Source organism: Macrotis lagotis, chromosome 3 (genome assembly GCF_037893015.1).
Source record: "Macrotis lagotis isolate mMagLag1 chromosome 3, bilby.v1.9.chrom.fasta, whole genome shotgun sequence".
Taxonomy (NCBI): Eukaryota; Metazoa; Chordata; class Mammalia; order Peramelemorphia; family Peramelidae; genus Macrotis; species Macrotis lagotis.
The window spans coordinates 237,352,712-237,376,073 of NC_133660.1; the positions used below are offsets into that span (position 1 = coordinate 237,352,712).

Sequence of the window (23,362 nt, forward strand, 5' to 3'; positions counted from 1 at the left end):
GGTGTCTCCCATACCTTACACTCAGTTGTAAAGTTCCTAAGAGAGACCTTCAGAGGGTGCCAGTACTTAGAGTCCTTAGAGGTTTTATACTTAGTTAAATCAGAAGTGACTTTACTTTCCTAGATACTTAGAGGTTTGTAGTTCCATAGGGGTAGAGGATAGGAACCTACTTAGAAGGGTTGGACATAAAGAGATTAGGAAGTGATTTTATCTGAATCCATACTTTAGTTAATGAGTGTTTAAGTACATGGTTGGGGAGCTAAGGGGGGGGAGAAGAGTATGCTGGGGGGGTTACAAAAGGTTCATAAAATGATTTGGCTTTGCATGATTCTTTGGCTCATGAGGATTGTGTGTCCATGAAGGATATTTGTAAAAGGAGTAAGATATAAAGTGATTATAACTTGATGTGAAAATGGACAAAAATAGAACTTGGGCAAATCCTCCAACTTTCTGAATCTTTCAGTCTACTCATCTGTAAAGTTTATATTTTCACAACAAAATTGTGATGAGTGTCAAATGAAATAAGTTAATTTCTTGGTGACTATAAACTATATCAATCTAATTCTTTATATTTATCATAGTGTGGAGATAATCTGAGACACCTGAAAGTAATGGGGAGCTCTGGCAGGTCCTACTGGGCTAAAAATGTTTTAAGAATAGTTGTAGAGGGGCAAGTAGATGGTGTAGTGGATAGAGCACCAGCCCTGGAATCAAGAGGATCTGAGTTAACCCCATTGCCCCAAATAAATTTTTTTAAAAAGAGGATAGATGTAGAGAAAGAATGTGCAAACTGTTGTTTCAAGACAAGGTTCATCATCAGAAAATTGGCACCTTTGTGATTCGTTTTTCAACTTCAGAAACCCATGAAAATTGTCTATTAAAGCAAAGCAATTGAAATCTACATCAGGGAAGTGCTATTCACACTAATGACATCATGTACCCTTAACGTATTCTTTCCACAATAAAATGGATCATTGGATCAGAAGTGATCTGAGAGATTATGTAGTCCTTTTAAGGGAGAAACAGAGACCCAGGAAACTAAGTAATGTAACCAGGGTCACAAAAGTATTAAATGATGGGGGGCTTATGGTGCCTAATAAAACCTTTGTGACATGTTGGTGAATTTACAATAAAAAATTAGAGAACCCAGAAAAGGCACTGGAGGGTTATGTCTAGGTGGTGCAAAAATATCCAAGAAAAGAGAAAACATATAGCTAAAATAATCCTAACATTCAAAACTGATTTTTTTCACCCAATTATTCTTTCTTCATGCTGACTCCACACCAAAATGACTCTTCTGGTTAGTAATTAGGCTTGTCTTAAAACTGGTAAAAGAATTATTCATATTCATTACAGGCAATGGTTTACCCTTAGCTTACTGAATTAACAAAAATGGCAATTTTCCTCTTGTTAGTTAAAATAGATTAAATGAATAAAGAGGTGTGTGCTCCTCTAGCCTCATTTAAAAAAAAACATTCTGGAATATAGAAAAAATAATGCTTGACTTCCTACCTGTATAGCAGTACAATCTTCCATCCTCGTGTGAGGAATTTTTCCTTCTGTAGAGTTGGAACGAGTCCATTGCTGTTGTGAGACTTTTCTACATGTCTCAATTGTGTCTGAGGTTCTTAAGGGCTTTTGGCCAAAAAGGAAAAATACAATTATATTACAAATGTAATATTACTATTAACATAAAGCCAATACTTTAACTCAGATAACTACATATAATCTCTAATGCAGACCAATGCATTTTTCAATGAAAATGGAAATAAAAATGCTTTTTCATTCAAATTAAAAAAAACTCTATATGACCTATCTCATGACTTTTCTTGGCTCTGCCTCTGGGGCTAGGCACCTAAGCCAGCAAGCACTCAATAGATTTTTTTTTTGCTGCTGTTGCAAATGCCAACAGTTGGCACATCTCCATTTCTCCTTGGCCTATATTACAATATATTAGCATTTCTGTGCTAAGCCCAAATGTAAACAGGAATAAGTCCAAACTTGCCCAATGGGGTGTCAAAAGGTTGGCTGTCACTGGTGAAAAGCAATCTTGTTCAGAGACTACATGTGACATCACATCTAGACAACTAGAATTATTCTTAAGTAATAAAAATACCTTCACCCTATATCTGAACTTCAGTCAACATCAGTTGAAGTTGCATTGAAATTCAGATTTAGGTAAAATCTAAGCTTCTTTGTCACAGTGAAAAAATTGGGTTTGACAGAACTCGCTAAGCAACTAGGGGAACTGTGGGGTTGCACATCAGGGCCCTTTACTAGAGCTGAGCTTCAGAAATTCCAACTACTTGGTTATAAAGGGAAGATAATTTTAAGTGGACTCAGTGGTGCCAAATGGGTCAAACTATTCAATCTTTGGTGATATTCTCCATGCAGATTTTAGTTAAGTATGGGGGAAAACTTCTGCCTTGGTTGTTCAATGTCTGAGATTGCCAGGAGGTTGTGTGGTGCATCTCTGTTCTCTCCGTATATTTATATGTGGGTCCATGCTACTTCAGAATATGAAATAAGAATATAAGCAATCATGACACATCACTGATACAATTTTCCAATGCAAATGATACATGGTGATTAAACTCAATCCTATTCCTTAGAAAAAGGAGACTGGATATTGGGTATGGGGAATTGATACCTTACTATAACTTCCTTCAGCAGGGGAGGGATTACATCTGGTTCATTTTTGTATCTTATCCAATAATAAATAGAGTGCTTTTCAAATAGTAAGAATTTAAAAAAAAATGTTTGTTGAATTGAATTGAGCACTCCTTGTCATTCAGGGTCATGGGCAATGATTGATTTGAGCAACACCTGGAAACAAACACAAAATCAAAATAGGCCACTGACCAGAATCTGCTCACCTCTCCAGGGCTAGAGAATTGTTCCTTTGGATGGAAAGATGCTTGTGAAATCATTGATGGGGATAAGCTTGGGGATGACCACTGGGATGGGAGTGTGGAGAGAAAAGGAGAGAGGCTTGGTGACTCTTCCAATGTCTGTTCAAAGCTGACAGATTCCTTTATGGTGCTGTTTTCAATGGTTGAGTTTTTATTTCTGTTGGTATTTGTTGTAAGTGGAAACTCTATACTGTTGATGGTTGAAGATTGGGATGTCTCCACTACAGAAATGAAAGAATCAGAGCCATCTTTTCTTTTGCAACGACATGCATTAATCCTGTCTGGTTGGGAATTACCAGAACATTCAGGGCATTTTAGGGATTTTCTGCCAAAGCTACAATCAGCCATTTATTTATTGATTTATGTATTTTAGTTTTTCAGCCACATGCAGAAGAGATGAGGAGCCTGTTTGAAAGAATAACAAATGGCAGGAAAAGCAAGAAGTGAGTTCCTTCAAATAAACTACCTTTTTGCTTGGTGCAATCTTGCAAGTTAATGAAACACTAAACAGCCATTGGCACACCAGATCTGCAGGAAACAAAAGAAATGAAAATTGTCAGCTTCTATCTGGCTAGAAACCAGAGGATGCTCAAAGTCCAAAGGATTGCTACTCAGAGTCTGAACATATAGCTATGTTCTACCCGAGTGATCTCAGGTCAGTCCATTATCTACCCAGGGCTTCGGTTTCCTCACTGTAAACTAAAGGGATTAAGTTAGGTTATCTTTAAGCTCTCTTTTAGTTCTTTAGGTCTTTGATTCTATTACAATATTCCTGGATGTAAGAGGTTAGTGAAAAACCAATGAGAATGTAATTTCTAAAAACTAGACCCTTTATAGAAATATATCCTCATTGAATGGATCATTATCTCCTATAATTGCACAGGGCTGCCTGAGCAGTGATTGGACATTTGCCTTGCACTCCAATCAGAAGAGTTACTTTCTGTCTGACTATGATTGTGAAAATGCCAAACAGCATAATTAAAAAAAAAAACATATATGACACATAAGTGTGTTCTTTGGTATCCTTATTAAAACAGCTTTATTAATTCACATCTATTTACAGTAGAGCTGCAACATTTTCAAGGGAACTATCTTATTCTAAAAGTCTGTATGATGAAAATGTAAATAAACTTTCATTCTCATTCTCTATAAGCAAAGTAGAGTGTATCGGGTCCTCTCTTCTATTCATTTTAGGAGTATGGGACCAAGTGGAGGAAAGGACACTGAACCTGAAGTCAGAAGGCCAAGATCTGAACCCCAACTTTGCCACCATTCAATTCTGTGACCTTTGGAAGACTGCTATTCAAATTTTCAGAGACTTTCATAATTGGAAGATATCACCTGGTCAAATAGGAACTTTAATAAGGAACCCTTCCACAATATTCCACCTTCTACTTGAAAAACATGAGTTATCTCCCAAGAAAGCTAATATTTGTTGGAAACTGGTTCCCTATAATTTCTACCAATTAGTACAAGTCCTGCTTTCCATGCTAAACAAAAGGGGTAATCCTTCTTTCATATGACAGCCCTTTAGATGTGAAATAAATGATCACATCCATTTTTCTGCTATATTGGGCTCATTTTAACTAGGTCATGCAATGACCTACAAACAATCTTCACAGAGATTAAGATTTTGAACTCAGAGACCTGAGAGATCATTTAGTCTAACCTTCTTACTTTACAGGTGAGGGATCTGTCACATGGCTAACACAGGTAAAAGTACAGGCTTAAAATATAGGTCTTTTTGCAGTATATAATACTTGGAATGGAGAAACACTGTGATATAACAGAGAAACTGCTTGGAGTTAGAAGAACTGAATTTGAATGTGAGTTCATACCTCGGCTACCAATGTGTCCCTGATAATATGATTTAACTTCCTTGAATCTCAGCATTCTCATATGGAAAATGCACATAATGCTTCTATTATCTACCTCATAGTGCTTGTTATCTTATTCTCGACTTTTTGTTCAATTAGCTTAGAAACAAACTGAGGACAAATCTCTATCCTACAATTACTCTATTGTATTAATGCTCTATAATCTTCTGCCCACATGCAGAAAATGACTGAATTTTTATGATTGATTAAAAGTATTGAATTGTGAGCTCATCTTCCGTTGAGTCCTTGAAAGCATCTTTGTGACAACTCCACTAACAGGCAGGTTGATGGGATGTAATGTTCTTGGTCGTCATCTCACATGGTTTAATTTCTTCTGCATGAAGCCTATCTTTTGGAATCTTTACTTTCTGTGCATTCTGAAGATTAAGTATTCAGAATGGTGATGTCCCAAACACAATAGGAAGGGATAGAAGAACAAATAATATTCAAAATAAGCACAAAATTTATAAAATACCTACCAAGACCTGTGACTACAAAACACTTTTTACAACCTTAAATGACTGAAAAGATATTAATTGTTCTTGGTTGAATTGAACCAATAAAATAAAAATGACAATACTATACTAAACGTGTAGATTCTGTCATATAACTTAAAACTACCAAAGGATTAGTTTGTAGAGTTAGGAAAAATAATAACAAAATTCATCTGATGAAATAAAATGTAAATAATCTCAAAGAGCAGATAAAAAATAAAAAAGGTTGAAGGAAGGAAGGAAGGAATCGCCTGGATACCAGATCTCTAACCATATTACAAAGGAGTAACTATCTCAAGTATTTACTAGTGGACAAAAAAAAAAAAAGAAAAGCTTAATATCAGGCTAATTAAGTATTTAAGTTCTAGAAGAAATAAAACATAGCACAGTCTATAATAAATCCAGGGATATCAATTACTGGGGTAAAGATTCACCCACTGTTATACAAAAACTGAGGGGAATGGAAATCAGACGGGATAAACAGGAATCAGATTTAGACCAATATTTCACATGACCTATCACTGTAAGCTCAAAATAGATCTGATTGTTATCCTTCATTCTCAAAGAATCACTCTATTAGAGTCAAATGTGTGTGTCCAGCTGTATGACTGATCAATGTGAATATGGAAGGTTCTAGCACAAGTCGGGTACAAATAGTCCATATGAACATATGGGATGGAGATTTCTCTACATCTGCATATCTCAGGTTTCTTTAGAGTTGCTGAAATTTTGTTTTGCTCAAAGAACAGAATCCGTTCTTTGATGCAGGAAAGCCATTCTGGGCAATCCTTTGTCATCATCTCCTATGCTACCCAATCAATTCCAAAGTTCTTTAAAGAAACATTGAAAGTACTTCTGACCATCATTCTTGACTTTTATAGAGATAGACAATGCAAAAATTCTTGAGCTCCTGAGAGATAACTTCCTCTGGTCAGATAGGGGGCATAGTGGATAGAACATTGGCAGGGGGGCAGCTAGGTGGCATAGTGGATAGAGCACTGGCCACCTGAGTTCAAGTCCAGCCTCAGACACTTAATAGCTGTGTGACCTTGGGCAAGTCATTTAACCCCATTGCCTTGCAACCGCCCCCCAAAAAAAGATAACCCAGAAAATTTCAGTCAGCATTTGGATGAGCAATGATGCTCCCCAACTTATAAATCTCAGCTAGAATAGAATCAGCACCAGTCACTTTGCCACATAAAAAGAAACAAATAGCATTCAAAACTTCTTCAGTTGGAAATTTGGCTAAAGAGGGATTGACTTTCAAGCAGTGGCTTTAGCAGTGATTGATGACTGCCTGTTGAGAACACTATGAAATGTGTTCAGCCCCTCCTTCCAGAAAATATCTATATCAGTAATCAATATGTTTCCATCAGTCCTGATTAATTGAGATGCATAATAGGTCTTCAGCCCATAAATAGCCTTTAGGGCATCATAAAAGGGCTTTGGACTGTTACCATCAGCATAAAACTGAATTTAATTTGCTTTCTTACTGAGACAACAATCCTACATCTCTCTAAGCTTCACTTGAACTTTAATGTTAAATGCTGACTTTTTTAGAGACAGACATACGGTCCTGGTGGTATATCTTATGGAGCTCATTTTTCAATTAGTAGCTTCTGAATTTCCCCATCATTTTCAACAAACCAGTCTTAATATTTGCAGATGGTCTCATTCAGATGAATAAATGCAGTACTGTATATCAAATCTCTGAAAGCTGTCTACTTTCCTTTTCTACTCCACTGACCATTGGGTCAATTAGGTATTAAAATCCCAGAAGGGAAAAAACATAGTAACATAGTTACTATTACTAGATAATAAACCCAAGAATTTCAGCAATCAGGGTAAAGACTCACCCACTGTTAGACAACCAGGAAAAATGGAATTCATTTTAATAGGAATTAGGTTTAGGCCAATATCTCACATAACATACCAATTGTAAGCTCAGAATTAATGTAATACCCAGATTAAAAGATGAAATATCACAGGTTAGGGAAAAGGGTGAGATATCTTTCGCAAATATTGCTTGTTCAAACAAAGGATAGAGATTATCATAGAAGATAAAAAGAGAACTTCAATAACATAAAAATTGAAAAGTTTTTACACAAGCAAAATCAGTGCAGTTAGAATTTAAAGGGAACAAGAAAACTCAAATTTCTTTTTAGGACATTTTTTGGATAAAAGACTGGTATCCTATTAAATTGAGACAAATATATAAAAACACAGTTGGGAACAGTCAGCTGTCAAAATAAAAATGCTAGTTAATGACAATCATATTAAAATATGTCAAATAACTCATAATAAGAGAAATACAGATTAAAATTATTCTAAAATGCAGATTAATATGATCTGCCACATACTTACCAAATTGGTAAAGATTACAAAGAAAGAAAATGGTTAATGTTGGAGGAAATGTGATAAAATAGTCACGCTAAATCACTACTGGTGGATACAATAGTGATCTAGTCCAGTCATTCTGATAAACAATTTGGAACTCAGCTCAGAAAGTCATAAAACTGTGCATATCTTTTGACCCAGTGATGTCACTTACAGACTTTGAATCTGTATGCCAAAAAATAGATCAAAGAAAGAGGAAAATGATTCATATGCACAAAAATATTTATAGCAGCATTTTGTTGTAGTAAAGAATTGAACATTCTGGGGTATCAACTGGGGCATGGCAAAACAAATTACAGTATATGAAGGTAATTGAATATTACTGATATATGAAATGATAAATGGAATAGATTCAGAGAAATCTTGGAAGATTTGTTTGAACTAATACAAAGTGAAGTATGCAAAAAACAGGAGAATAATTTATACAAGTACAATATTACAAGAAAAATAATTTTGAAAGATATAAGAACTAATCAATGCAATGACTAATCACTCTACAGAGAATTGATGATGAAGTATGCTTCTTGTCTCCTCTTAGAAAGGAAATGTGTGCAAAATGAGACATTTTCAGAGAGGGTCAATATATAAATTTGCTTTGACTGATTACACTTATCTGTTACAAGGGAAGGATTTATTTGGGGTAAGGAGACTTAGAAAGGGGAGAATCATAGAGATAAAAAGAAAGAAAAATATCAATGAAATGTACAAATATTCATAAGAAAGCAGAAGGAAGTTTAGTAAAGGATACATATAAGTCAAGAAGTGTTGATCCTATATGTTAAATTTAATAAATATTTTTTAAATCTATATGTGATAAAATTCATGGTTTCATATTCAATTCTATTTTCTGTTTTTCATATATGGAAATGTTCATGTTTGCTGGTATTTCCCAGCTATTAAAAAAGGAAACTGGGAGGGGGAAAAAGAGAGAGAGGAAATAACCAATGACCTAATCATCTAATGACTTTTTCATCATGCTCATTCTTCTTGATTTCTCTGCTAAATGTCCCAAGACACTACTCACCCAAGACACTCTTTGGTTCTCCTATTACTTACTATCTCTTAGTTATTCCTTCTAAATGTCTTTACAATGGCTCTTTCCTCCTCCTTTACCATAGATGATATTCCTCAGAATTCTGTTCTCATCCCTCTTCTCTCTCTCTACATTTCCTTCCTTAAAGACTGCATTCAGCACTCAAATAATTTTTTTCTTAATATATTATTTTTCCAATTAAAAGTATAGTTTCAGCATTCATTTTTGTAAAAATGTCTCCCTCCCTCTCTTTCCCCTTCCAAGACAACAAGCAATCTGATACAGATTATACAAGCACACATTTCCAAGTTAGTCATATTGTGAAAGAATCAGAACAAAAAGGAAAAACCCTGTGAAAGAAAAAACAAAAAACAAATTTAAAAAAGTGAAAATTCTATGTTTTGATCTACATTCAGATTCCATAATTCTTTTCCTGAATGTGAATGGCATTTTCCACCACAAGTTTTTTAGAATTGTCTTTGATCATTGTATTGTTAAGAACTAAGTCTAGGGGTGGCTAGGTGCATAGTGGATAAAGCACTGGCCTTGGAGTCAGGAGTACCTGAGTTCAAATCTGCCCTCAGACACTTAATAATTACCTAGCTGTGTGGCCTTGGGCAAGCCACTTAACCCCATTTGCCTTGCAAAAAAAAAAATCTAAAAAAAAAAAGAACTAAGTCTATCATAATTGATCATCACACAATGTTGCTATTACTATCCTCAATGTTTTCCTGTTAAAGTTACTGAGCATCAGTTCATGTAAGTCTTTTCAGGTTTTTCTAAAATCTTCCCATTCATCATTTCTTATAGAACAATAATAGTATTCCATTACATTCATATACCACAACTTGTTCAATCATTCCTCAATTGATAGGCATCCCCTCAATTTCCAATTCTTTGCCACCATGATAAGAGCTACTAAAAATGTTTTTTTGTACATGGACACTCAGAGAATTTTAATTTTAATTTTAATTTAATTTTTAATTTAATTTAATTTTAATCCTCTATGCAAATCACTCCCAAGCCCCCATTCTCCAGTACCAGCTTCTCTTTCAAGTTCCTTTATGTCTAGACATCTTTATTTGAATATCCTGCTGCTCCCTCAGATTCAATATATCCAAATTTAAACTCCTCTTGCTCATTTCCTGATTCTTCTATTTACTGGAACTCTATTTACCCACACTACTATCTTTATCATATTTCTTTCTCTTGACCCATAGTTTCTGTTAACACATCCAGTTGTTTCTTTTGGGATATCTCAAGCACTCCTCCCTTTCTCTCCCTTCTTGCTGCCATTAATTCTGTTTCACTCTAATTATCACTGGCACATAGCTTTAAAAAGCATCATCTACAAGGGTGTCATTCATCCTTTACACTGTATGCTGTTACTCTAGCTTTCCTAAAGTGCAATTCTGACCATATCACTTCTCTAGTTAAAAACCTTCAATGGCTTTCTATTCCTTCTAAAAGGAATCTGAGCACTTGAACTTGGAATGAAGGCTCTACATGACTTTATCTATCTTCTCAACGTTATCTCAAATGCCCTAATAGATGGTAAACACTATAAGACCAGAATCATTTTCTGATTTCTATTTTTTCTTCCATGATGACTACAATAAATCTTTGAATATAATATCAACAAATTGAGTTAACAGTTGAAACAGGATCTGATAGAATTAAAGCTGGAATCAAAGCTATTGAACTTTTGTGTGTTTGTGTGTGTGTGTGTGTGTGTGTGTGTGTGTGCGTGCGCAGTGAATATGCAAGTGCAAATTCGAGTGAAACAAAAGTCAATCTAGGATGTTAAAAATAATCAAAATTAGAGATAAAGAAAATGAAACTAAACTACTTTAGAAGGCATTTGATTGGAATTAAAGCTTTAGAAAGCAGAAAAGCTCTTGGTAATCAAATACCTAGAATGATTCAAACAGCCTACAGTCCCTTTTGCTGACCTACCCATTCCTTAAAAAAAAAATCACATTTTTAAAGTCTCATCTTTGAAGGTTCCCAGCAAGACCATAGCTCTGAATCAAAAAATACTTGAGGTCATTCAATATTACTACCACTTAGGGGTTCACAAGTTGATGGGGTTTGTTTTCAATTTCTTTTAGCTATATTTTGAGGAAAGAGAGAATATGTAAACAGAAGGCAATATTAATGTGAATGACAGCATATAAAGAAATTGTGATAAGAGCACAGAATTATCACACTAAAGACACAAGCAGTAAAAAAAATGGCACAGCGCACTGCAGGAATATAGTTAATTATGGCTAAAATACATCTAAGAATGATGGAACTTTGGGAAGGAGATAAAGAAGAGATTCTTCCTTATGAAGGTTAAAGGGTTATCATAAGCACAAGGGATGCAAGAACTAGCCACAAATGAGTGGGATATGAGCAGAAGGTCAAAAGAATAGAAGAATGGTCAGAGAGACATGGGAGTAAATGAGGTCAGAAATATAAAAGACAGCAGATTTAGAGTGGGTTCTGAAAAAGAGAATAAGACATTTGAACTTTGCATAGAATAAGCATGAATATTTAAGGAATTCCAACTATGAAATCCAGGGCATTCCTTGAATAAGGCAAAAGCTCTTTTTCCAATCTACTAAGATTTAAAATGAATGCTCTGAGGGCCAGCATGTCAGAGGAGAAAAAGGTTTTAAAAAAAGTTTCAGTTTAATAATCCTGAGGAACTATCTAGGCATGTTCTTCAAGATTTTCAGGAAATATTCTACCCTTCAGTGGCTAGAAATACTAGACTAGCTGAGACTACAAGATTTCACTTTTTTATCTAGGTTAGTTGATCATCCAAAGCTTTAAAACCTCTGTGGAAATTCCAAGTTGAGGAGTGATTTTAGGGATATTGGTGAGGAAGGGGGAGGTCCTTGAACCTCATTCCTTCAAAAAATACAGGTTGACCCAATAATATAAATGTAGATTCTACAGATTAAAAAAAGGAGACAACTGATGTGATTCAATTCCTAAACTATGTTCCCTTTCACTCCTGGTGTTCTACATTATGTAAACAAGGGTTGCCTAAGAATATCTCAATGAAATTCTGCTACCTAGAAAGGACTTGGCCTTCCCTCAATGAGAATATTTTCTGTAAAGAGATTTAAGAAAGTACTGTAATACCATTCTCAATCTCATTCTCTTCTTCCTAATGAGAAGATTTGATTTCCTAGATCATAGATCCCAAGTGGCTGAAGGAGTCTCTCAAAGGAGATCATCATAACTGTAATTTTCTAGAAAAAAAAGAATCTCTATATTAGGAATAGTCCCACCAAGGATCAGTGAAGATTGGTAGAAAGCTGAGAGCATAATGGTGGAGTACCTTAACAAAGAAGTCAAGGTTCAGTTATTCTTTTTTCTCTACTCTTTCCCCTTTTCCCTCTCTCCCCTTCTGCATTCCTCCCTTTTTTCTTTTCTTCTTTCTTGTCTTCTTTCCATAAGCAGACATTTTCCCTCAATCTTTGTTCCACTCCTCCCCTCAACCAGTACCTGATCTAAAAATGGAATTTTTGCTAATATACCTTTTAAACTTCTGAGCTAATGGGTAAAATGTAAATCAGTATGTGCTATGACTTACATTTGTTCAAAATTCATTTCTATACCTGAAAATTGAAAGACAGGCTTTATTGACTGGTCCCCACACTTCACTTGCTAAATAGAAAAGTCCCCTCTCTCATTCTGAGCTCATTAGATTCATGCCTGGAAACATTTTATGGATAGTCCACTTGAATGAAGTTTGCCAAAAGGAATGGAATTCTGATTGTTTATCTACAAAAATCATCATGTGCAAATGGTTTTATTCCTAAGAAACTGGCTATATTAGAAAAATGGAACATAATGTCCTGAAAAATTTAAATTGATTCTTTCTTTGGCAGATGTTTTTTGGTAGTTAGAAGCTTACTATTTTGATCAGCCACGCATTTACAATTTAAGTGAGTTTATTATTTTCTTCCTGTACAAATCAGATAATGCCCAATAAAACAAAATTAAGATGAGCCCTAAGAGAGCTGTCACTAATTCGCTGTCCAAGGTCACTTGAATAAACCCTTCTATTCTTTGGGCCTGTGCAGATTCAATGGTTTCCTTCACTTTTGTGACCTTGAATAAGGCCTTCAACCTATAGGACCTGTAAGGACTATAGTTGTTTTTGCTACCTTTATGCTTCTATGGAGGTTCAAATTCTGAGTTATTCTCTTAAAATAAGGCTGGAGTATCACTCAGAAAGGTCTCTTTCTTGCCCAGCAGTTGGGTTATTTTTAAGAGTGATTAAAATGGTTGTTTATTAAGATATCTTAATAGATTGAACACCTCCAAAAATGCCAGATGTAATATGCACTTTGAAAGGCTTTGCTCCTCCCCACCTCGGACTGAATCTGATTCATTTGCCCCCAAACATTTTCCCCACCCCACTCATTATACTAATGAGCAAGAACAGCTACCTCCTTGACCAGGTGCAAAGCACAATAGCACAGACTCTCATTCAACCCCAGCAATGTTCAACCTTTTCCCTTGTCTAACTCCTTCCCTGGCAGGAAGCCTGTATAACTAGTTGCCAATTCTTGGGCATTCCAACAGGATGGAGCACTACAACCTCGACCCACACCTGATGTCTGGGTTCTCTCTGCTCCCTCCTCTCGGTATCTCAACCTGCTTGACCAAGAAAATTAACTCCCCCAGAAATATTCTACCTGGCTTTACTAGTTTGGGCCCTAATTCCATCCGAGATCCCAGCAGACTGCCCTATTATTCAATCCTCCCTATTCCCACATTGTGTACTTCCCTCAACAAAATCTTCTTGCTTCATTTTTTGCTCTGCCCATTTTCCTCTTATACTATATCTTCAAAGAGCTCATGTCCCAGATTTATCTTATAGTGCTCCTGCCTTAGTCCCACAACAATATTCTTCCCACATTGGACCAGAGCTGGAAGTAAAGGTCATGAAAGCCTCAGCAACTTCCCAAGCCACATCCTAGGAAAAAATACAGCACAGAGGAGAAACCCCATGCCCATTTAGTAGGGTCCCACCACTCTCCCCCAACATCTAGTTTGTGACTAGAGGCTTGTCCCAAAGATGTGACCCTCACTCACACTGCATGACGTCAGGACCTCTGTTTAATCTGCAAAATGAAATGGATTGTCTAAGGGCCTGTGACCTTTGATATAAATAATGTCTAATTGCAATTCCAATTTTAATGATTTTGTTGTTGTTGTTTTGGAGAGGCAGCATAGGTTCTGGTCCTGTGATTTCGCTGGTAATAGAAACTCTCAAATGAGGTAAATCTCTCTACTATTGCAGATCAGCAACTATTCTGAAACTTGAGAGATATCTTAAAGATAGTCAAAGTTAAGCAATTTCCCCAGAACCTCAAGGCAGTATGGATCAGAGATAAGGCTTGAATTCTTAGACCCAAATCATACTATCTCTAAACTAGACTAGTTCTCCATCCACTCAGAAATATTGATTTTCTTTCTGAGTCGATGTTCACAATTCTTAAATTTGCCCCACTTCTGTATGTTTTATTAATTTTCATAAGCTCTGTCGTGTCTGTTTATTAGTCAGCATGTCTTCAAGTGTTAGCTGGAAACCTTCATGTTATTAGTTTGGGGAATCCAAATTTGAAAATAACATGGATTTCTCTGATTTTCATAATAAGCTTCTATCTTAAAGGTTATATTTAAAATGAGATTTTAAAGATTAAGGAAAATCAAAAGAAATTATGCGGCACTATGAAAAGTAATATGATTTTATATTAAGGACACACACTGAATGTTGATTCCAGTTACCAACACAAGATATACCTTTAGAATATTGCATAATTTTAGTCAAATAACCAAGCAATAATTAATAATCATTATTATTAAATTAAGGAATAGTTATCATTTTACAAACTCTTTTTTCCTCAAAAAAGCTTGGGGATCCAAGGAGAAAGGCATCAGACCTATTATTTCATTGATTTAAGAAAATGATAATGGGGAAAAGACCTATTTGTACAAAAATATCTATTTTTAGGGTACAAAAAAATTGGAAATTGAGGGGATGGCCATCAATTGAGGAATGGTTAAAACAAGTAGTGGAATAGAATTGTAATGGAATACTATTGTGCTATAAAAATTTTGGAGGCAGCTAAGTGGTACAGTGGTTACAGTGCTAGCTCTGGAGTCAGGAGGACCTGAGTTCAAATCCAGCCTCAGATACTGAATACTCACTTAGCTGTGTGACCATGGGCAAGCCATTTAATCCTATTACCTTACAAAAAAAAAAAAGAAAAGAAAAGAAATGATGAGCAGACTGATTTCAGACAAACATGGTTAGACTTATGATGCAAAATGAAGAGACTAGAATTAAGGCATCACTATACACGATAATAGTACTATTGCACCATGGTCAACTGTGAATGACTCAGCTGTTGTCAGCCAATAAATACAATGATCCAAGATAAATCCAAAGAACTCATGGTGAAAATTGTTATCCACATCCAGAGAAGGAACTGATGGATTCTCAATATTGATTAAAGTATAATTTTTATTTATATATATTTATTATATTTATGTTTATTTAATAATATAATATTTTTCACTTTATTTTTTCATGTTTTTCTTTGTTTTGGTTTATTTCTTTCACAACATGAATAATATGGAAATATGCTTTATATAATGGCACACAAATAATTTATACCAAAAGAAAACTTAGGACTCAAATTTTTAAAAATTGAATGTTAAAAATTGTCTGTGTGTGTGTGTGTGTATAGTTGGAAAAAAACAAAAATGTTATTCAAAAAGAAAAAGAAATGAAAATAAACTCCTGATGAGGAAGTGAGATCCACAACTTTAAGTGCTTTGTTCAGCATCATACAGGCCGTATAGATTAGTTAGTTCTATATAGATTAAATAGTTCTTTCTGACTCTGAGACCAGTTTCTCTATCCACTCTTCCATACTGGCTTCTTCATAAGAGATAAAATCAATAAAAGTAAAAGTAATAAACAACTTAAAAAGCCTGAGCAAAAAAGGTGAAGTGGGCAAGACCATCTCTAATGCCTCTCAATGTCACTTTCTCATACCTCCCAAACCCTTCTAAATTAGCCCCCAAGTGCCTTTATGTTGATAATACTGAAGATTCCCATAGTTGCCAGAGTGAGGAAGAGCATTAACAACTCAAAACTTGCATCAGCCATGGAGCTCCTCATAGTTCCAGGGCAGAAAAGAATGCTTGTCCATTCCCCAATTAACAAATGGTTAAAGGATATACAAAGGCAATTTACAGTTGAGGAAATCAAAGCTATCCACAGTGATATGAAAAATTGCTCTTATTATTGATTAGAGAAATACAAATTAAAGCAGCTCTGAGGTACCATCTCACACCTATCAGATTGACCAATATGACCAGAAAGGACAATGATCAATTTTGGAAGGGATGTGGGAAATCTGGGACACTAACCTTGTTGGAGGAGCTGTGAACTCGTCCAATCTTTCGGTAGGGCAATTTGGAATTATGTCCAAAGGGCAATAAAAATGTGCATACCCTTTGATCCAGCAATACCACTACTGGGTCTATACCCTTAAGAGATCATGAAAAAGCATAAAAATATCACTTTTATAAAAAAATATTCATAGCAGCTCTGTTTATGGTGGCAAAGAATTGGAAATTGAATGTCTATCAGTTGGGGAATGACTGAACAAATTGTAGTACATGTACATTATGGAACACTATTGTTCTATTAGAAACCAGGAAGAATGGGAATTCAGGGAAGCCTGGAAAGATTTGCATGAACTGATGCTGAGCAAAATAAGCAGAACCCAGAAGAACATTGTACCCCTAACAGCTAGATGGGGTTCCGTTCATGATCAATCTTAATGAACTTGCTCATTCTATCAGTGCAATAATCAGGGACAATTTTGGTGTATCTGTGATGGAGAATACCATCTGCATCCAGAGAAAGAATTGTGGAGTTTGAACAAAGGCCAAAGACTATTACCTTTAATTTTAAAAACAACCCATTATTTTATTATATAATTTTGCTATCTTTTATATTTTATTTTTTCCTTAAGGATATGATTTCTCTCTCAACACATTCAATTTAGATCAATGTATAGCATGGAAACAATGTAAAGACTATCAGTCTGCCTTCTGTGGGGGAGGTAGGGGGAGGGAAGCGAGATTAGGGGGAAAATTGTAAAATACAAAAATAAATAAATTAATAAATTAAAAAAGAAAAGAGTGCTTGTGGACACTCATAGACCAGAGAATAGGCCAAGAGAGTAGTGAATACACCTCTCCTTAGATCATACTACCTTGGAAGAACTGAAAACTTATGGGTAACCTATAAGTATCTCCGAAAACTGCTGCATGAACCCCTAGAGTTTTGGGAAGTATGACCTCCATTCTAGAAGCAGATCTCTGACAAAGAGTTAACAAAGAGAAGCCAAGATGGCCACATGAAGGCAGGAATTCCCAGAAACCCATCCCCCCAAACTCCAAAAGCCATCAAATTATGACTCTAGCCAAAATTTAGAGAGACAGATCCCATAGAAAGACCGAGTGATACAATTTCCCAGTCCAAAACAGCATAGAAGTTCTGCGGGAAAGGTCTGCTTCACAAGGACAAGCATCTGAAAAAGCCACCGTGAACCAAGCCACAGCCACAGCAGCAGCCACAGCACAGAGCAGCCAGACAGAATGCCTAGATCCCTGTGGCACCTGGGTCTGTGGCAGAGGGGTTGTTTCTAGACCTCCTGGCCAGAATCACCAGAAACAGCTTGAAGGAGTGGTAAGAGAACTCTGACTCATCAGAGTGAGAGCAGAGTTGAGTGCAGAGTGAGCACCAGCCTCAAAAACAGCCATGGTGAGAACCTTCATTGAAAATCAGCAGAGCCACCCAGCACATCCAGAGCTTTCAGCCCACAGATAGTAAGGGGGTCTGGGGACTCAGCTATTTGCCCAGACTCAAATCCAGGTTGCAGTTTGGGCTCAGAGCCTCTCATAAGACCATGAAGGAATTAATGTCCTTATGGGTTGTCCCAACCCCCCCCTCCAAGCCTTGTAAGTGTGGTAAGTGAGTAATAGGCTGAGGAAATAAGCAAATGAAAATTAAAAGAAGATTCTGACCATAGAAAATTACTTTGGTTCCATGAAAATTCAGAAGATGACAAAATCAAAGCTTCTCTATCAAAACCTCCAAAAGAAATAGAAAATGAGCTCAAAAAAGACTTTGAAAAGCAATTAAGGGAGGTAGAGGAAAAATTGTGAGGAGAAATGAAAGTGATGCAGATAAATCATCAAAACCACATCAGCAGCTTGATGAAAGAAATACAAAAAAAAAATACTGAAGAAAATAATATGTTAAAAACCAGTTTGGGCCAATTGAAAAAAAGCAACACAAAAGGCAAATGAGAAGAATAAGGAAAAGGAGATAAAAAAGCTCTCTGAAGAAAATTAACTTCTTCAAATGCATAATGAACTAAAGGAAGCTGATGACTTTCCAAGAACTCAGGAAGAAATAAAACTATTCTTAAAAAAAACACAGAAATTAGAAGAAAATGTGAAATATCTCATTGTAAAAACAACCAACCTTGAAAACAGATCCAGAAGAGATAGTTTAAAAATTATTGAGCTTCCTGAAAGTCATAAACAGGAAAAGAACCTAGACTTCATTTTTCAAGAAATAATACAGCAAAATTACCCTGAGATCCTAGAAGCAGAGGGTAAAACAGAAATTGAGGGAATTCACTGATCACCTCCTGAAAAAAGATCCCAAAAGAAAAACTTCCAGGAATATTATAGCCAAACTCCAAAACTCCCAATACAAAGAGAAAATACTAAAAGTTGCCAGAAACAAACAATGCAACTACCATGGCTCTATAGTCACAATTACACAGGATTTGGCAGCATCTACATTCAGGGCTCATAGGGCTTGGAATATGATATTCCAAAAGGCAAAAGGTCTTGGTTTACAACTGAGAATCAACTACCCAGCAAAACTGAACATCCTCTGTCAGGAGAAAAGGCGTACTTTCAATGAATCAGGGTACTTCCAAACTTTCCTATTGAAACAACCAGAGCTGAACAGAAAGTTTGATCTCCAAGTACAAGACTCAGGTGAGCCATAGACAGAGTGGATGAGAAGGACTAATTATGAGGAACTTAATGATGTTGCACTGTTTGTATTCCTGCATGGGAAGAAGATAGTGAAAACTCATATGAACCTTCTCATTTATAAGAGCATTTAGAAGAAGCATATATAGACAAGGCACAGAAAGGAGCTGAATATAATGGTATAATATAGTAAAAAGATGGAGTCAACAGGTAATAAAGGAAAGTACTGGGAGGAAGAGAAAGGAGAGGAGGAAGGGGCTAAGATATTTCACATAAGAGTCAAGAAAACTCTTTCTCAATGGAGTGGAATGGGGGAAGGTGAGGGGGAATGAGTGAGCCTTTGGTCTCATCAGAAATGGCTCAGAGAGGAAATAACATACACACTTAATAGGATACAGAAATCTATCCTACCCTAGAGAAAAATAAGAAGAAAGGGATGCGATAAGGGGGGGTGGGGGTGGGAAGGGGAGAATAGGTGATAGAAGATAGGGGAGATCATGGTAGAGGGTACTCAGATACAACACACTTTTGAACAGGGACAGGGTAAAAGGAGAGAGAGAATAGAATAAATGAGTGTGGGAAGGAATAGAGTGAAGGGAAATATAGTTAGTATTAGCAACTGTGGGAAAAATATTGAAGTAACTTCTTTTGTGGACTTATGATAAAGAAGGCAACTCATCCCAGGGACAGAGCCATTTGGAATCTGAATACAGACTGAAATACATTTTTTTCTCTCTCACTATTCTTGAGGTTTCTCATCTTTTTGGGGGGGAGGGGGGTTTATTTTTACTCTCACAATAATATTATTGTGGAAATGGAAAATGGAAAAATAAAGTTAACAAAGAGTTAATAGTCAAGAAATAGGCTAAGAAAATGAACAAGCAACAGAAAAATTCTGACCATAGAAATTTACTATGGTGACCAGGAAGATCCAAACACAGACCCAGAAAAAAATAATAAAATCAAAGCTCCTACATTTTTCAAAGTCTCCAAGAAAAATGTGAATGGGTCTCAGGCCATGTAAGAGCTCAAAAAGGATTTTGAAAAATAAGAAAGAGAGGCTGGAAGAAAAATTAGACAGAGAAATGAGGGTGATGTAAGAAAGTCATGACAAATGAGTCAACAGTTTAGTAAAGATAACACAAAAAAGATACTAAAGAAAATAACACCTTAAAAAACAGACTAAACCAAATGCTAAAAGAAATACAAAAAACCAATGAGGAGGAAAATGTTATAAAAAACAGAATTGTCAAAATAGAAAAAGAGACATAAAAGTTCATGAAGAAAAAGCATAATTGTCCAAATGGAAACCAATGATGGTAAATCAAAAAGCAATAGAAACAAAATCAAAAGAATGGAAAAATAGAAGACAATGTGAAATACCTCACTAGAATGACAACTGACTTGGAAAATAGATACAAGAGAAATAATTTAAAATTTGGGACTACCTCAAAACTATGATCAAAAAAAGAAACCTAATTGTCATCTTTCAAAAAATTATCAAGGGAAACTTCCCTCATATTCTAGAATGAGATGGTAAAATCATCAGAGGAGATGATGGCATAACCAGCACATGGATTGGATTTTGGTAGGGGGTACTGTTCTATGTCACCAGTCTCACTTTCTCCTCCAAAGCCATCTGGGTCCAGTGACCAAATATAACTCAGAATGACTGGAGATAGCTCTGGGTGTGAGGCAAATCAGGGTTAAGTGACTTGCCCAAGATCACACAGCTAGTAAGTGGTGTCTGAGGCTAGATTCAAACTACTTTCCTTCTGACTCCAAGGGCCAGTGCTCTATTCATGGTGCCACCTGGCTACCCTTAGAGGGTAAAAGAAAAATTGAAAGAATCTATTGATCACCTCCTGAAAGAGATCCCAAAATGAAACCTCCCAGGAATATTATAACCAAATTCCAAAGCTCTCAGATCAAGGATAAAACATTACAAGCAGTCAGAAAGAAATAATTCAAGTATCATGTAGCCACAGTCAGAATAATACAAAACTGAGTAGCTTCTACATTTAAAGATCAGAGGGCTTGCAATATCTGCCTAGCAAAACTGAGTATCCATCGGGGGGAAATGGATATTAATCAAAAAGACAACTTTTCAGCATTACTGATTAAAAGTCCAGAGTTGAAGAGAAAATTTGACTGTCAAATATAAGACCCAAGAAAAGCATAAAAAGGTTTCTAGATCCTTGACTATTAAGCTATACTTAATATTATGTTGCAAGTGAAACATGTTTTAAGGACAAAAAGATAGTTTTTCATGGGCATCAACTTATTTCAATGTTTCTGGGATGAAGCTTGAAATGAGGAAAAAAATGTCCCATTAGAGCAAACCAAAATAGAATGGAGATTCCTTGATCTGAGTCTGCCTTTGACTGTGTAATCCCAACAACTTCCATATCTTAGTCGATAAACTTCATGAGTTTTTATGGATGAAAAAGATTATGACCCCAAAGAAATCAAAAAAAGAGGAAAAAACCAATATGTACAAAATATTTACAGCAGTTCTTTTTGATAATGGCAAAGAATTGGAAACTGAGGACATATATATCAATTGGAGGAAGGACTACACAAATTATGGTTTATGAATACGATGGAATACTACAGTACTATAAGAAATAATGAAAAGACTTATTTCAGAAAAACCTGGAAAGATTTGTGTGAACTGATGCAAAGATTTATACAATAACAATAGTAATCAACTTTGAAAAGTTTATCAATTCAATGACCAGTCACAATTCCAGAGGACTCATGATAAAAATATTACCCATCCTCCAGAGAGAAAACTGATGATTCAAGAGTACAAATAGAAGCATTTTTTTCTTTTCCTTTTTTAGACATGACTACTATATGAATTTGTTTTGCATGACTACAGATATTTGTAATGAAATTTGTTTTTCTTGCCTTCACAATGAATGGGGAAAAGGAAGAGGGAAAAGAGAGAATTATGAATTTAAAAAATTAAATGAAAAATGATCACCTGGTGATGAAATTCTCTGAATTTAGCTCAGTCAATTCTCCAACAGCCACTCATAATCACAGTTAGTATTTGAAGTGGGCTTAAATGTTGTATATTCTCCTTTACTCTCCAAAATATAAACTCTCCAAAAATAGGGATAGTTTTGCCTTTTGTCTCTGTTTCCCTAGCTCCAAGTATGGTGGCTTGGTACATAATAAACATTTAATAACAAAAATTTTTTAAAAGATGGAAAAAAAGAAAATGTAAGGCATGGTTATCAAGTCAAGGAATAGTATTTTCAGAATTATTAAACTTGAAAACTATTTCAAGAAATAAAGATGCCAAATTTCAAGAAATGGCAAGTTAAAACTTCTTAGATCTCTTACTCTTAGAAGTAGAGGAAAAATAAAAACAGAAAGGATATACTGGTCACCTCCCAAAAGGAAATTCCCAAGAACAACACAAACAAAATTCAAAGCTTCCAAATCAAAAGAAAAATACAACAAGTAGTCAAAGAGAAATCATTCAAATACCAGCTAGCCACAATCAGTATTACACAATCAAGACTATCTGATGTCTGTTAGTATAATAAAGAGGAGACTTTTGAATATGATATTCCAAAAGGTTAAAATATAAAGATTGATGAGAAATAGCAAAATAGACCTTCAATGGAAGAGAGTGATCTTCCAGGAATTCTCCATAAAAATGACAGAATTGAATAGATCACATTAATAATAATAATGGAGGAGATAAAAGAAACATTGAAAGATATTTCAGTTTGGTCCATTGGAAGGGACTATATGAGGATGAATCATCTACATGTTAATAGAGACAAGAAACACTTGTCCCTTCAGAGTCTATTGTCTTCAATAGTCATAGAAAAAATAAAATACAATAGGCAAGGGACTGGAGAGGACAGGATTTATTAAGTCTAGATGTTCTAAGGAAGATAAGAAAATGGAAGGAATAGGGCTAGAATGGGGAAGGAATGAGGGGCTAGAATGGGGACAAAAAAGAAGAGGATAAAAGGAGTACATTAGATGAAGAGTATACAAAATGGAAAAAAAGAACTAAGCAATAGGCATCTCACAAAGCTCATTTTCATCTAAACCAGACAAAAGAATATAGAACACATTTACACAAATACTGTTTTACCCAGAAATACTGTAGTGTAGCATTACATTATATTCCTTAGGGAAATGTGACAATAGGAAGAGGAGAACAGGGTTATAAGAGGAATAGTAGGCTAAGAAATGGAATAGTCATAAAGAAAACAAGTATGGAGGGGGATCATAAAAGGAGATTAACAAAACAAACTGCAAAGTTAAATAAGGTATAATAAAAGAGAATTAAGAGGAAAGAAAGAAAGAAAAATATATGATTAGGGCAGGGGAAAGGAGAGAATAAAGGAAACAGAGCAGAAATAGGTCACTTCATTTATAGTTCTCAAGAATTGAACAAACACCTCTTTCTTCATTTGCTCCTCCTTGTACAAAGTAGTGGGACCAAGAAAGGAAAAAAGAAAAAAGGAAAAGAGGACAGGAAAGAGGAAAAAAGCACAATTATCATAACCATGA

The 23,362-nt window shown here is 35.5% G+C and overlaps 1 protein-coding gene across 13 annotated transcripts in view; it reads right to left on the bottom strand.

Annotated features, from left to right (window-relative positions):
- Window positions 1–23,362, bottom strand: part of STK33 (serine/threonine kinase 33) — a 234,528-nt gene that overhangs the window by 97,358 nt on the left and 113,808 nt on the right. For 10 of the 13 annotated variants that reach the window (XM_074230242.1, XM_074230244.1, XM_074230247.1 and 7 more), the window contains 2 exons: window positions 2,877–3,317; window positions 1,513–1,635 (listed from right to left, as the gene is read on the bottom strand). In XM_074230242.1, coding sequence (XP_074086343.1) covers window positions 1,513–1,635; window positions 2,877–3,260 — 507 coding nt within the window. In that variant the 5' untranslated portion in view covers window positions 3,261–3,317. Of the gene's footprint in view, window positions 1–1,512; window positions 1,636–2,876; window positions 3,441–23,362 lie in introns of all 13 variants that reach the window. The other 3 variants (XM_074230240.1, XM_074230236.1, XM_074230241.1) reach the window with 1 other exon arrangement.